The 15,518-nt window shown below is 36.4% G+C and overlaps 1 protein-coding gene across 1 annotated transcript; it reads right to left on the reverse strand.

Annotated features, from left to right (window-relative positions):
- Positions 1-2,386: 2,386 nt before the first annotated feature.
- Positions 2,387-14,472, reverse strand: LOC142344438 (syntaxin-5-like). Its single transcript, XM_075396080.1, has 8 exons — positions 14,076-14,472; positions 13,936-14,012; positions 13,801-13,856; positions 13,568-13,638; positions 10,830-11,009; positions 9,888-10,119; positions 7,914-8,142; positions 2,387-3,251 (listed from the first exon to the last, which is right to left on the reverse strand). Exons 1-8 carry the CDS (start codon positions 14,310-14,312, stop codon positions 3,092-3,094), a joined length of 1,242 nt encoding a protein of 413 aa, XP_075252195.1. The 5' UTR covers positions 14,313-14,472; the 3' UTR covers positions 2,387-3,091.
- Positions 14,473-15,518: the final 1,046 nt, after the last annotated feature.

Here is a 15,518-nt window from a genome sequence, read left to right on the forward strand (position 1 = left end):
GTAGCTATTCAAAAATAAGGAGCAGCAAACATTTCTGCTGTAGAACAAATTCAACAGAAGATAAATATAGCTGACACATTGCTGGTTTATAGCTCTGCCATTGACTGCTTTTGCACTTCGTTGTAACAGACAGCTGAAAAACTTTAGCAACTGGCGGCCAAAGAACTGCCCAAGAACGAGTTGCTGGGATTCAGTTCAATTATATCCTGCTTCAGTTGGGAGTGAGGGTGCAGGGGCATGAAAATCATCAATGGCGTCAAATGATGGAATGACAATATCATAGGTTACAATAAATTAACATTGAGAGAGAAAAACTGAAACAAATTTTGAAGGATATTGCAATTAACTTTTTATTACTGCTCCTTCAAATTGTGATGAAGAGAGCAACTTAAATTACACTCAAATCACAAAGTCAAGGAAGAAAGGGTTAATTGGAACGTCAAAAACCCTGAAGCAAAAACGTTGCAACCGAAAACCAACAGCTACAAACATAGCTGGCAGATTGCTAGAAAATAGCCGCAATAAATTCGCAGATCTGTAGTCTCAAAAAAATAGTAAAAGAAACAGACAATTCTTTTTATTAAATGCTGAGATGTTATATTTTGATTACGAATTTGTAAAACCCATTGCGGCTTCTATTAGCCGCTCTCAAACATCCTTCAATTAAAGTGAAGCCCACTCGACCTTATCTCTTTGAATTAAAGTTAAGAAAAGTCGATTTAAGAGTAAGGAAGTCATTTTTGAGAGTGAGGTAAGTCACGTGCGACCAAAAAATTCATCACGCAAATGAACAAAAAACCTTGCTGCAGTTAGAGTAAAGGATGTCGTCACGCACGCAGTTCAGTTGAAACTGTATGAACGAATGAAAAAAAGCAGATTTGAAGTGGTTGTGACGTCACATGGTCGTAACAAAAATTTTGACAAAAACAAATCATAGCAGGACCAGTCCTGACTTACAATTCAAAGAATTTTTATTGACTGAACAAAAAAACTACACTTAGAATGGACTATGATTTGATTGGGAAAACCATTTAGAAAAAATCCTATCAGAAAATTCGAAAAACGGTAAAAATCAAAGCGAAAATGCGGCATGTGAACAAAAAACCAGTACCAAGAAAGCAAATTTTTGGTCATACACCGTTTTCTCACTCTACTTAAAAAAAGGAATGAAAACAAATCACGCCACAAAACCGCTCGCTTTTCGTTCCACTTCCTGTTTCGGCGTGACTAAAATCATCGCTTCAATTTGACTTCAAAAATCATGAAAATGTGTGAATAGATCTCAAACAAAAGACAGCGCCCCAATACAATTCAAATTATTTGAATTGTAAAAAAAACCATGAGAAGGCCAATAATAGCCCCAGCTATCGCTGTGCGGCTATTAATTATGAAATTAAACATAGCAGATTAACTTCGGATGAAATCTCAAACAACAGGCGGAGCTAAGAGTTTACTGCATCCTGCTTCAGACTGGATGGAGGGGTGATCATTAACTTCACTGAGGTGCTTCAACTGAGCACAATTTTCTTATAGACCACTACAAAGATTTAAATGGGAAATGTACCGGTTTCAACTATTTCTATTCGATTTTCAATTTTCAACTGCCATCTTAGGGTTTGGCAGCTTAGAAGAGCCAAACATAACCGACTAAACGTCGGAAGAATTGCTCTTGAACGACTAGTGGGAGCTCTAATCAATTGCAGCCTGCTTCAGTCGGGGTGGGGGGGGGGTAGCCTAAATGGGACTAAGAAGTTCTATAGTGGGCTTCAAATAACCATATTAGAGGTTAACATATACCACTATTAAGATTTAAAGTAAAAAAATGACACCAGTTTCGGCGCACTTTTTATTTGACTTTTAGTATTAAATTGCCGCCAATTGAGTTCAGCTGCTTGAAATTGTGATTGAGAGAGAATTTTAGATCACGCAAAATGCAAAAAGTCAAGGGCGTAAAAGTCACTCGAAAAGTCAAAACCGTCAAGCGAAAATTTTGCATAAAAAAAAACACACACGTTTACAATAATTGCTATGAACTGCGTTCAAGAGCAATTAATAAGATAAATTCAGATCATACTACGCGCAAAAATTCAAGAATGAGTTAACCAAAATTTCAATTTAAGAAGTTCAAACAGCTAAAATCCATTAAAAATATAGCACTGCAGGGATCTAGGGCTTAAAAGTTGAAGGGGTGTGAGTAAAGTGAATTGGGGCTAAAAAATTATCCAAGAGCATGAACAAAAAACTCAATTAAAAAATGCATGAATGAACGAACAAAGGCAGATTTGAAGTGGGCGTGACGTCACCGGTTGGAATAAAAATCTTGAGAATGAAACAAAAAGAGAAGGCCAATAATAGATCCGCTCAGCTATTGCAACTATTAAAAAAATTTCACCCGCAACAGTAAATTTTCAACTGAATTCATCAGATACAACAGCAGCGTCTATTACATAATTATTTACACTAAAGAATAGCATTTACCATAAAATCCAATTCAATATTTAAGCAAAATAAATTCAATTGTACATCTAAAGGCATACAAGGAAAAAATGACATCAATTCACAACTTAAGTGCTTTCAGCTTAGTCACATTGAAAGGCTACATTTTACCATGAACAGATTGGAATCAACTATCAGATTTTAGAAATGCGTTCAAATCCGATGCAGAACGATTTTTCTTGATATCAGAAAAAGGAAATAGCTGTGTTAATTTAGATATCTTCAAGACCAAGTGATATAATCATAGTAAAGGTGGAACTTATATTATTATATAACCCAATGTTTTACAACACAAGAGGTAGCTTAGACTTCAATGTAATCATAATTTACAGTTAGTTATCAGGTGCAACTTGAAAACATGTGGCCTTGAAAACAAACGACGTTGATTAAACAAACCATCAGTTCTGCCACGATCAAAGCTAACGGAATTCAATTTCAGTGATTGAGATGTTACAGTCACAATTAGTTCATACTTCGAATACCGTGGCATCGTTTAGAGGATTCGGGCTCGCATGACGTCAATAACAAAGCGTGGACAGAACAGACCAGACCTTTCATGATGGTAGTTTGTCGCTGTTCTGCCTGGTCTCTGTGTTTAGGCAAAAAAGAGGACAAAAATGATGAAGAATACGATGAGCACTCCGAACACCTTGATCATGAGCCACCTGTTCGAAGAGACAGATTGGAAATACTTCAGGATCTCTCCATGTGCTGCATTCACATTCATCAGACTGTCCTCCACATTATGATCAATCCTGAACATAACATATGTTATAATTAGTGGTCTTGTATCGCCACCTCCCTTTCAATTATCTCATTATTGTTAGTTTTTAGTTTACTCAAAATTCTCATGAAAAGTTTAAGACAGAGTAACTGTTAACGATACTTTCTTGATCGCAATTTGTTCACACTTAACCCTCCTGAACAAGTCTTTTAAGGAATCATGTATATTAACTAGCATAACCGTCAGGTTAAACACTTACATGTTCAAAAATATCAAATGGCCAATCAATATGAGTTATATAAATATATTATATTTATTATAATGATCTGAGACCATTCGTATATGATCTTATCTATAAAACAAGATTTGAAATTAGTGTTCTTGTATTGCCAACTAACGCCGGATCAATTACGTTACACATTAAGGGGAGCTGCCTCAGATCCGAGTCGCATTCTTGTGGAGGGTGAGCTAATGTTCTAATATAAAAGGGAAAAATGTGGAATGTCAATAAATGGTTTATTAATGGTTATTAAATTGAGTTGATGTTTATTATTAGTTTGAGGTTGTGGGTGGGTGGAGGCAGGCAGATAGTTGAGTGTGGCCTGGTGTCGGAGGGGGCATGTAGGAGGGATGCCCCAAGATGAACACCAAGATGAACACTTAACTAACCTGCACTTGTAATAAATCTTGATTTTTCTTAACGCAATTACATTTAAGCAAATTTTAACCATTTTTTCCCTAAATCTACACATTTGTTGTCAACAAATAACGAAACATAGTTGGCAGATTGCGAGAAAATAGCCGCAATAAATTCATAGATCTGCAGTCTCAAAAAAAGTAAAGAGAGATAAAAAGAAATTTATTCTTTTCATTAAGGGCTGAGAAGCTAAATTTTCATTAAGAATCTGTATAACTTATTGCTGTTTCTATTAGCTGCTCCGAAATAACCTTCATACACTCACTTGACCTTACATCTTTGAATTAAAGTAAAGAAAAGTCAATTTCAGAGTGAGGAAGTCATTTTTTAGAGAGAGAGAGAGGGGAGTCAAGTGTGAACAAGAACTTAGTGACGCGAATGAACAAACAACTCTCTCCATTAAGAGTAAAAAATGAAGTCACACACGCAATTCAGTTGAAACTGCATAAACTAATGAAAAAGCAGATTTGAAGTGATTGTGACGTCATATGGTCGTAACAAAAAATCTTGACGATGAAATAAAGAAACATAACCGACTAACGTCGGGCGAATTGCTCTCAAACGACTGGCGAGCGATTGGCTTCGTCAACAGCAAGCCGCGGTTTAGTGACCTAAAGTGACCTAAGTTTAGTGACCAGGGCACTACCTCTTTATCCCGTTTCTGAAGACGAAAGTCAAATGGGTCAGACGAAAACTCGGCCAAGCGAAAAATTGCATAAAAGACAATTAGGATTAAAATATTTGCTACAATTTGTTTTTGAGAGCAATTAACAATGGTTTCGTAAAAAGTGCCTGTTAGATCATTTATGATAAAAAATGTTTCAACTATAACTCATTGATAATGAGGATCAGAGCTGATGACATTACACAACAGCAGCTGAAGTGCGGCATCAACAAAGAGAGAGAGAGAGAGAGAGAGAGAAAGAGAGAGATAAAACGTGAACGAGAAAGAGAAGGAAAGGAAACCTAATCGAAAGAGAGAAAGAGACAGGAATATCTTGAAAAAGGCAAAGTTAAAAAACTTTTCAAATTCGCAATAAAAAAAATTCATAACCATTTTTTGCCTGGAAAGTTCTGTCAATTTACTCATCTGCGAGACTTGAAAAAATTTGTTGGACAGTAATAGTCGTTAAACTCAGAAAAGGACAAAAAAGTTCATTGTCTCAAGAGACTATCCGGTATCCCTGTTTCAAGACTGAAATAGTTTCACAGGCTCATAAAGATCCATACACTTGGAACAAAAATTTTCCAAAAATTTGAAAAGTTTTAATAAATTACTAAAACTGGAGTCATAAAAAAATTTATCACCATCCCATTAAATCCAGAATTTATTCAGCAGGTTATTATCAAACCTTTGATGAGGTCCCACGGCCTCTGTTGCCGGAAAAAATTCAAAAACATGAAAAAATTGCAAATGTTTAAAATTGCTTAAATTAGTGATATTTAAATCTTGAAGAACATTCCATTACATCTATAAACTATGCAGTAATATAATATCAAACCCTAGAGGAATTTCTGTGGCCCTTGAGGCTAGAGAAACCTAAAAATTGACAATACTCAAAAAACTTCAAAATTGCAAGTTTCTTAAAAAAAATGCTATAACTTGTAATATTAAAAAGTTGAATTGGGGTTGGGTGGGGGTCACCGAGGGTTGATGGAGGGGCGGGGGGCATCACTCGGGAGGGGGAACATTAGTGCGGTATGGGGGTGGGGGTCAACAGTGGGGGTCTCTTCAACCTGTAAGAACCGCCCTTCGCACCAAAAGTATAAGTATAGGTCTCCAAAACAGTTTGATCTGAAAGGCTCTAAGAGCACTTAATGCCCGCTGGGCGCTACCTGATTATCCCGTTTTTGAGGACGAAAAGTCAAAAACGCCAGACGAAAAATCATTCAAGCGAAAAATCGCATAAAAAAGACCGACAGGACTAATATAATTGCTACAAACTTTGTTTGAGAGCAATTAAAAACCAAGGGAAGGCCAATTCTTCTTGAAGGGCTTTTTATCAACTAGTTTTTTTTTGCGTTCCTCAACTAGTTTTTATTTTCATTCGAAGTTCTCATTCAGTTTTCCACTGAAGATTGCAACTCAGTTCTGATTGTTGTTGTAGGTAATACGATTCAAGATTAACTGCGAGTCGTTTCAGACTACCTTTTTCCTAATCAGATTGCAACTTCAGAGCAGTCAAAAACTATTAGTTACAATTCCCAAGGGCCGTTGAACCAAATCCTAAAGTTACCTTGAAATTGCATGAAAGAATGAACAAAAGGCAGCTTTGAAGTGATTGTGACGTCATATGGTCGTAACAAAAATCTTGACGACGAAATAAAAAAAAACAAGAAGGCCAATAATAGCCTCAGCTATCGCTTCGCGGCTATTAAAAAGACAAGACAAAATTTTTCATTTAATTTTTATACCATTTCATGGCTTCTTGAAGGTCTTTTTATCAACTAGTTTTTGTTTTGCTTTCCTCAACAAGTTTTATTTTAATTCTTCTTGAAGGGCTTTTTATCAACTAGTTTTGATTTGCGTTCCTCAATTTTAATTCGAAGTTCTCATTAGGTTTTTCCACTGAATATTGCAAGTCAGTTCTGATTTTTGTTGTCGGTAATACGATTCAAGCTTAACTGCGAGTCGTTTCAGGCTACCTTTTTCCTAATCAGATTGCAAGTTGGGAGTAGTTAAAAACTATTTAGTTGCCTGGAAAGTTAAAAACTATTTTTTGCCTGGAAAGTTCTGTCAATTTACTCATCTGCGAGACTTGAAAAAATTTGTTGGACAGTAATAGTCGTTAAACTCAGAAAAGGACAAAAAAGTTCATTGTCTCAAGAGACTATCCGGTATCCCTGTTTCAAGACTGAAATAGTTTCACAGGCTCATAAAGATCCATACACTTGGAACAAAAATTTTCCAAAAATTTGAAAAGTTTTAATAAATTACTAAAACTGGAGTCATAAAAAAATTTATCACCATCCCATTAAATCCAGAATTTATTCAGCAGGTTATTATCAAACCTTTGATGAGGTCCCACGGCCTCTGTTGCCGGAAAAAATTCAAAAACATGAAAAAATTGCAAATGTTTAAAATTGCTTAAATTAGTGATATTTAAATCTTGAAGAACATTCCATTACATCTATAAACTATGCAGTAATATAATATCAAACCCTAGAGGAATTTCTGTGGCCCTTGAGGCTAGAGAAACCTAAAAATTGACAATACTCAAAAAACTTCAAAATTGCAAGTTTCTTAAAAAAAATGCTATAACTTGTAATATTAAAAAGTTGAATTGGGGTTGGGTGGGGGTCACCGAGGGTTGATGGAGGGGCGGGGGGCATCACTCGGGAGGGGGAACATTAGTGCGGTATGGGGGTGGGGGTCAACAGTGGGGGTCTCTTCAACCTGTAAGAACCGCCCTTCGCACCAAAAGTATAAGTATAGGTCTGTTTGATCTGAAAGGCTCTAAGAGCACTTAATGCCCGCTGGGCGCTACCTGATTATCCCGTTTTTGAGGACGAAAAGTCAAAAACGCCAGACGAAAAATCATTCAAGCGAAAAATCGCATAAAAAAGACCGACAGGACTAATATAATTGCTACAAACTTTGTTTGAGAGCAATTAAAAACCAAGGGAAGGCCAATTCTTCTTGAAGGGCTTTTTATCAACTAGTTTTTTTTTGCGTTCCTCAACTAGTTTTTATTTTCATTCGAAGTTCTCATTCAGTTTTCCACTGAAGATTGCAACTCAGTTCTGATTGTTGTTGTAGGTAATACGATTCAAGATTAACTGCGAGTCGTTTCAGACTACCTTTTTCCTAATCAGATTGCAAGTTGGGAGTAGTTAAAAACTATTTAGTTACAACTCTCGAGGGCCATTGCACCAAATCCTTAAGTTACATACAATGCAGTTTCAACAATTGCATCCAGCTAAATAGCAGCTATTTTTGCTACAAAATATTATTGCGGGAATATAGTTGAAGAAAAAACAAATGATTGTACTAGCCTTCCAATCATCTCGTCCTGTTCTTTGACCATAGTGGCCAGCTGTGAGAATATATGACCCAGTTCGACCACAGTGCTCTCTATGTTCTCCATGGCACCTGCCCTCTCACTCATGTAGGAATCCGTCTCCTCCATTAGAGCCATCTGCTGCACGTGTCTACTTCGCAACACACCCCCACCACTCACATCTCCATTGGCCATTAGTGAACTTCCACCACTTCCGTCAAAATCTAAAATTCACAACTTTTAAACATAACCGACTAACGTCGGGCAAATTGCTCTCAAACGACCGGCGAGCGGTTGGCTTCGTCAGTAGCTAGCCACAATTTAGTGAAGCTAGCTTTAGCTTGATTCGACTCTGCAACTTTTAGTTTTCCAGCCTTGTTAGTAAATAAATCAAATAAAAAACTGATATTTTAAAAATTTGCAAAATATTACAAAATTTAAAAGAAAAGCTTCCAGATTTCGCAGTGAAAATGTTCAAAAATATTTTTTGTCTCTGGAGTTATGTGAAGTAATCCATTTGTGAGACTTGAAAAGCTTCGTTGGTCAGCAAAGATCGTTAAACTCAAAAACGGACGACAATATTCAAAAATTTTGAAATCAATCGCAAATTTTAACAAAATCTTGCTAAAAAACAAGATATTAAAATCTTCAAAACCATTTCATTGTCTCAAGAGACTATCCAGTATCCCTATTTTAGGCTTTGAATAGTTTCACTGGCTCATAAAGATCCATAAACTTGGAACATGATGATAGATATCCAAAAATTTGAAAAAATAAAATTTTATCAAAAAAGTGCTAAGCTGGAGTTATTAAAATATTGATAACCATTCCATTAATTCTAGAAACTATGCGACAGCTAGTTATCAAATCTTGGAGGTCTCTAGGACCCTGGTGCCGGAAAAAATGAGAAAAATGAGAAAGACTCAAAAAAAGAAAAAATTGCAAATATTTTTAAAAATTGCTGAGATTTAATTCTTGAAAGACATTCCATTACATCTAGAAGCCATGCAATAACCTATAATCAAACCCTAGAGGAGGATATGTGTCTCTTGAGGCTGGAGAAACCTAAAAATTGACAAAAAATTTCGAAAAATGCAAGTTTTATCAAGAAAATTGCTAAAATTTGTCATATTAAAAAATTGAAAGCTATTCCATGTCAAATAAAAAATTTTCAGTAACTTAATATCAAATCGTTAAGGACATTTTCTGGCCCCTGCGTCTGGAAAGACGTGAATAATGAAAAATTAATGTAAAAAAAATCGAAAAAATTTGCACGCTGTGTCAAAAAAATGCTTAATTCGTGATGTTTAAATGTTGAAACCATTCCACTACCACTAGAAACTAGGCAGTAACCCTGTATAAACACCTAGAGGAGGTTCCGTGACACCTAGGGCTGAAAACCTCAAAAATGACAAAAACTTTCAAAAAGCTTGAAAAAAAAAATGTGGAAATTAGTATAAAAATGCGTGTTTTTAAGCGATCGGTTGTTCGAACGTAGCCACGGGGGCTGATTTGAAGCTTCCAGTCTAAGTTGATTTTTTGTTATCGCTGCGACAAGTTTTAAAGAACGTCAGGCCCCTAACATAAATCACAGCTTCTCAGACAGTTATATTCCAGAAAATTAAGAAATGATATCATACTTTTAGCGGTTTAACAATTTCTAGTACCTCTCGGCTAACTTGATTTTCTATATTTGTGATAAAAGCGGTTGTTTTATCTCTTCCTCTGAGACACTTGAGTATGGGCGCAATAATTCATACTTGCACTTCCCATATCAACGAAAATAAACCAGCGCCTGCTAATTTGACTTATGAATCCTACAACAGATGCCTAGTTTAAAAACTAAGTTTTAGTCTAAGTTTGCTGTTTTATCGACGAGAATTAATCGACCCGTATTCCTCATTTTATAATACGAAGTATTTAAAACGCACACTACAGTTGCAAATAAGACATTTTCTTGAAAACATACCTGACATATTGATTGCAGATGAGGTATTTTTGTGTCTTTTCTGTTCTGCCGCGGCAGCAGCAGCCATCTGTTCATCTCTGAACAGAACACTCTTGTCTGATAAAGGACCATTCTGCTGTTGAGATCTACTGCTCCCGCCCCTACTCCCCCCACCTCCTGTAGCACCAAGGGACGAGGAGGAAGAGGACTGCGAAGAAAACTGGTCTCGCCGCGACTTGGACGCTTTCAGGTTCTAAAAACACACCGCAAAAAATTCGTTTAACATTTTTGAAGAAGAATGAAACAAATTCTTTGTTTCATAAGTGGAAATTATCAATACCCGCGAAGTTAAAGCAATACTTTCAACTTCATTCTATTGTAGCCTGCTTCAGACGGCGGAGTAATAGAAGTAGGGCAGTAAATTTACGAAGGAGGAATCTTTTCCGTTTGTGCTACTCCTACCCAGTACGTTATGCACCCCAAGTTACAGAGGAGTAATCATTGCAGTGAATCATTTTGTACAATAGGGCATGTGAGAGTCATTAAGCTGAGGGACAAAAACGGAACGGATACCGAAGGTAAGATTTCGAAGTAAAAACTTGACTCACGCCCTAAACAAGTACTCATTTTCTCTGTTCCTAGAGACAAAAGATACAGCAATAGATGCTCAAGTTATACACAGCTTTAATGACATTCATAAACAATACAAGAACGTTGTCAAACCAAATAGTCTGTTTCTAACTGGATATCAATCATTTTTAGGATATTTTTCGTTTGTTTTCCTCGGGCTCATTCTTTGCACCCCCCCCCCCCCCCCCCCCGAGACGCACGTGTCATATTTTTTCATAATGATTTACTATGCAATGACACATGTTCTCAAACAAGGAGAGGTATAACGTACTGGGTGGGGGGGGGGCACAAACGGAAAATATTCCATCTATATACAGCATTAAGTGTACAAACCTCTGATCTGATATCAAGGGCGGATTTGAAATCTGTGGATAGGTTGGCCAGTCTGGACTGGAGAGCCACTACAACAGAGGACGAATGAGACTGGACGTGTTTGTTATTGCTACTTGTGGCCCCTCTCGATCTGTTCCACTCGGACAAGTGTGCAATTTGCTCATTTAATGAATTCAAATCCTAAAACAAAAACAATAGATGACCAACTAACATCGGACGAATTGCTCTATATCAAAAGCCCTGAGGACGACTTTGCATGTAGATAGCTTATACTTCTATAGCGGTCAGTCGCACTGACTAAGATGGGGAGGAGAAAACTAAGGGGGTCCGAACTTCCCTTAATTCAATATTGGCCTTATTTTCCTCATATGTTTCAACAAAATTCATGGATCATTTCAAATTTTTTTATATTTTATTCAAACATTTACCAAAGTGGGTTTCTACAAGCTCTATGAACTGATTCGACTTTTCTCTGGTGTCGATTGACTCGACTATAAAAAACATTAACCTTAAACTGTTAGTAAAAAAGAAAAGACTCATATGTCAATTTTTCTGATTGAACATGTAAAAACTGATCACCAAATATCAAAATTTAGCCAAAACAACAGAAAAAAAACTTAATTTGCTATGAATAACATTGCAAATTATCCTAGAAGCAGTAAAGCAAATAGCGAGCAAGATTTTCTAGTTTCAATTTTTAATTCTGTCCCTATTATAGAAGTTTTTTTAATAAAAATCGAAAGACGTCAACATTCAGGTCCAACGCATTCAGCAATCAAAGAACAATACAAATAGAGTGTTTATAAATTTGGCAGAAGTCTTTATATCAAAAAATACAATTCGTAATACCGGAAATCAGCATTTTTTTAAATTCCGACAACGCCAATTGATTGAAAAATTCCAACTAATGAGGGAACCCCCCCCCCCCTCCGTTTCTTCAGTTTTTTTGCGTTTTGATCCAAAAAAATCAATGGAAGAAGGTCGGAACAATCTGTGTGAAACCTATCCTGCGGCTGCAGTGATATGACGTAGACATTCGGCAGATATTTACATATAAGCTCAAGTTTCTTCTTCTGTGGCCTCTGGTATTTATAAACATATCCGACTAACAGGAGCATAATAATATAATGAATTTAAACGAAATCCTGAAACTTTCTATAGGAAAATCACAAAAACATACCCGGCAGATTGCCGGAAAATAGCCGCCGTTGATTCCAATAAGCATGATTGGGATTGAAAGAATAGAAGATATTGAAAAAAAAAGATTTTTGTACAAAAACATTTTTTAAGTCCGATTTATTTTGATGGCATTTCGTAGTTGAAGATAACGTACTTCTGTTTCTTAGAGAGAGGCTACAGGGGCTACTATCAATACCAATAAGCATTAGAGATGGTAATTAAGACTTATAGGAACGACGTTCAAATAGCGGGCATCTAAAATTGGGCTTTATGGGTTTATCCCGTTTCTACTTCTGACTTCAATTTTTTATACTGACTCTGTTCATTTTGAATTGCTTTGCTGAGCAACTGATGTTCAAAATCACTTTTAGCAGAATGAGAGAAGAGAGAAACTAGCCTAGAGAAGTCAAAAAGATATCACGCAAAATGTTGAAAAAGCGGCAAAATGAGGTAAAGCGAAAAATTTTTTTATTCGACGAAGTAAAAAAAAAATAGGAGCGCTATAATAGCCGGCTGAGAAGATGAGGCGGCTATTAATAAAACATCACAAATCAAATTTTTAAAGAGGCTGATAGAACTTAATATATAACCTCATAGATATTATGTTGTTTTATTAGATCTCATACATTTATCAAACTTTGTTAACGATATTGTGAGTGTCACACGTATATTAAAAAAATGTACTTAAAACCTTGGGTTTCATGGTTGAATTTAAAACTTGATTTATTACCTGATTTATGGCTGATACACGGTTGATAGGTGTCAAAAAAGAAAATAGACATTTGATAGACAAAACTCGGGCTTCGAGTCAGATCAACGAAACTGACATATCTTTATTGACTTGGTTAATTTACTACGATGATAGAACTGATAATGGGTACCGACCAAAGCGCGGATTAAATTCATTCACTGAACACCAAACCGACCATCAGAGCTAACCACCCTATTAAATCTTAATTTATTTAAACCAACTTTTCTTCAAGTAGATAATGCTGAAGAAACGTTGGGTTAAATAAACTAAGATTTAATAGTGAAGCTCTGATGGTAGGTTTGGTATTCAGTGAATGAATTTAATCCTCGCTTTGGTCGGTACCCAAATCAGTTCTATCATCGTGGTAAATTAACCAAGTCAAAAAAGATATGTCAGTTTCGTTGATTTGGCTCGAAGCCCGAGCTTTGTCTAATCAAAGGTCTATTTTCTTTTCTGACACCTATCAAACTTGTGTCAGCCATAAATCAGGTAATAAATCAAGTTTTAAACTAAATCTTCAACCACGAAACCCAAGGTTTTTAGTACATTTTTACATACGTGTGACACTCACACTATCAACAGATATATTAAGATGCTCAAAATATTTTCAACTATATAATACTAGACAAAAATACATTTTCGTAACTTATTCTTTATGTTGAACCTTGGGTAGAAAATAAACTAAAGCTGGGTGATTTCGGACGAGGTCCTGGACCGTAGATGTATTGAGCAAAGAAATTCTTAAAATTTCTTAAGCTTATAGCAGCTGCAGGATGACGAGGGAAATATCCAGGAACAAACCGCAAACCTGTTTGATGATATAAGTCAATTCTTGAATCTCCAATGGTTTGTCATCAAACAATGTTTTCTTTTTGGCCACTGAAATATTAACTGGTGTTATGAATAACAAAACGTATAGGGTACATTATCAAACATATTTTCTCATTACATCCCCATCAGTGTAATTATACCATAATGGGGGGCTGCAATTTCGTTGGGGGCTATAATGGGAAAGACACAGCAATTTAAGCAGAAACTTACACATAGAGAGTTTCTCTAATTTGACACATGTGCTTGCTAAATCTTTTCCAACTTTCCTAAACATACAAGTTTTTCGTCATCAACATTGTTCTGTTAGCTACAATTGTTCTTGGTGACAGTAAAACAATATCTCACTTCGCAAGTTTGGTAAACTCTGTTCTTTCCTGTATAGTTCGGCTAGCACCAGTCCGCTTAACAGCACCGTTGAGCATCTAAAAACTGAGCGTCTAACAAGGCAGTCTAAATCTCTTTTAAAATAACGCTGTCGAAAATACCTGTCTGCTTTGCAGGCTTTTGACTGTGGAGCTAAACTCCGTAGTCCTGTCACGAAAAGTCATAACCGGTTTTGTATCGATCTCAGTGTCGTCAAGCTGTGATTCACGGGAATAATTTAAATTTGCGTTGGGTTGATTCAAAGCACCACCAGCCTCATGTTCGGCGGTGAGTTCTGTAAAACTGTGCGTTAACCGTTCAGCAACATTAGCAAATCGATTCCGCAAATGGTCGGTCATATAATTGAGAGCCGGTTCATTAAACTATCTAAAGCAACATAAATATTTATTCGTCCTCATTTATAATAATAATAATAAGTATTTAGGGCAAGTCCAGGGAAATTTTAAGTCCCTAAGCAGTTTCAGTCAAAATCGAGTCTTTACTGCAGCTGGAACAGCAACAGATAATTCTACAGGTACAAGGTCGTTCGTGTCGTATTTGTAAATGCAACATTTGAAGATGTTCATCAGCATCTCCATGGCTTTGCTGATTTCGAATTCATCGATGCAAGTGCCAAGAGGGGAACCCAGTAAATTGGCCACTTTTGTGGCTCACAGCCAGAAGTCACTCTCTTGTCTGCATTTTGACAAACTTCTCGTTGTGAAGTTTTGATGTTTCTTCGGGTAAACTGCTTCCCAATTCTGACTTGCTGCACGTAATGAGTCCAGTCGACGAGAGAGAGTTTAGGCTTCTGTGGGTCTTTCCACATGGGTTTGCACCCTTCATATAACGAATGAGCTGAGCTTCTGCACCGGGTTACAATGTCCACAGCTGCAGTTGAAAGCCCAGGAACATACGTTGATTTCTGAATAACTTTTGAAGAAGTAGTTCCAGTATATTTTTGTTAAATATTTCTTATCAATTTGATCGAGATCGACGTTCCCTACTTTTCGTATTATATTTAGTAAATAACTGGTTCTTTTCCAGAAGTTTTCATCAGCCTTCCTTGTTCTTGTTTTATTAATTGTTATTAGCTCGTTTTGACGTGTGCTTAACAACCCTTCATTATTGTTTGTTTTAATGGGTATTTTTATATTGTAAGATCCTTTAAGCAGTGAGATGAGCATTAATAGATCATGCAATTCAAAGTAATATGACAATGGCAGCAACTTCAGTGTGGTCAGTCTTTGCTTGTAACTAATTTCCCAGTTACTGATTATCCACGACGTTGCTTTTCTCAGTTACTGATTATCCACGACGGTCTTATTCGCGAACCATGCTTGTGAGGCATAACTTATGACTGGTATAACGTAGCCGACATATGCATTGAGTTTTGTTGTTTGCGATGCAAGGTTTGATATGTTACGTTTTAGGAAATAAAACGCTTTCCAGGCTTTGCTACAACGTTTCTTTAAATTCGCTTTCCATGATAACTTAGTAGCCATAATTATACCTAGATCTTTTTGCTCGCTTTTATTTGAGAGAGTTTTAGAGTTAAGTATAAA

The sequence above is a fragment of the Convolutriloba macropyga genome, chromosome 8 (assembly GCF_964194025.1).
Source record: "Convolutriloba macropyga chromosome 8, txConMacr16.3, whole genome shotgun sequence".
NCBI lineage: Eukaryota > Metazoa > Xenacoelomorpha > Acoela > Convolutidae > Convolutriloba > Convolutriloba macropyga.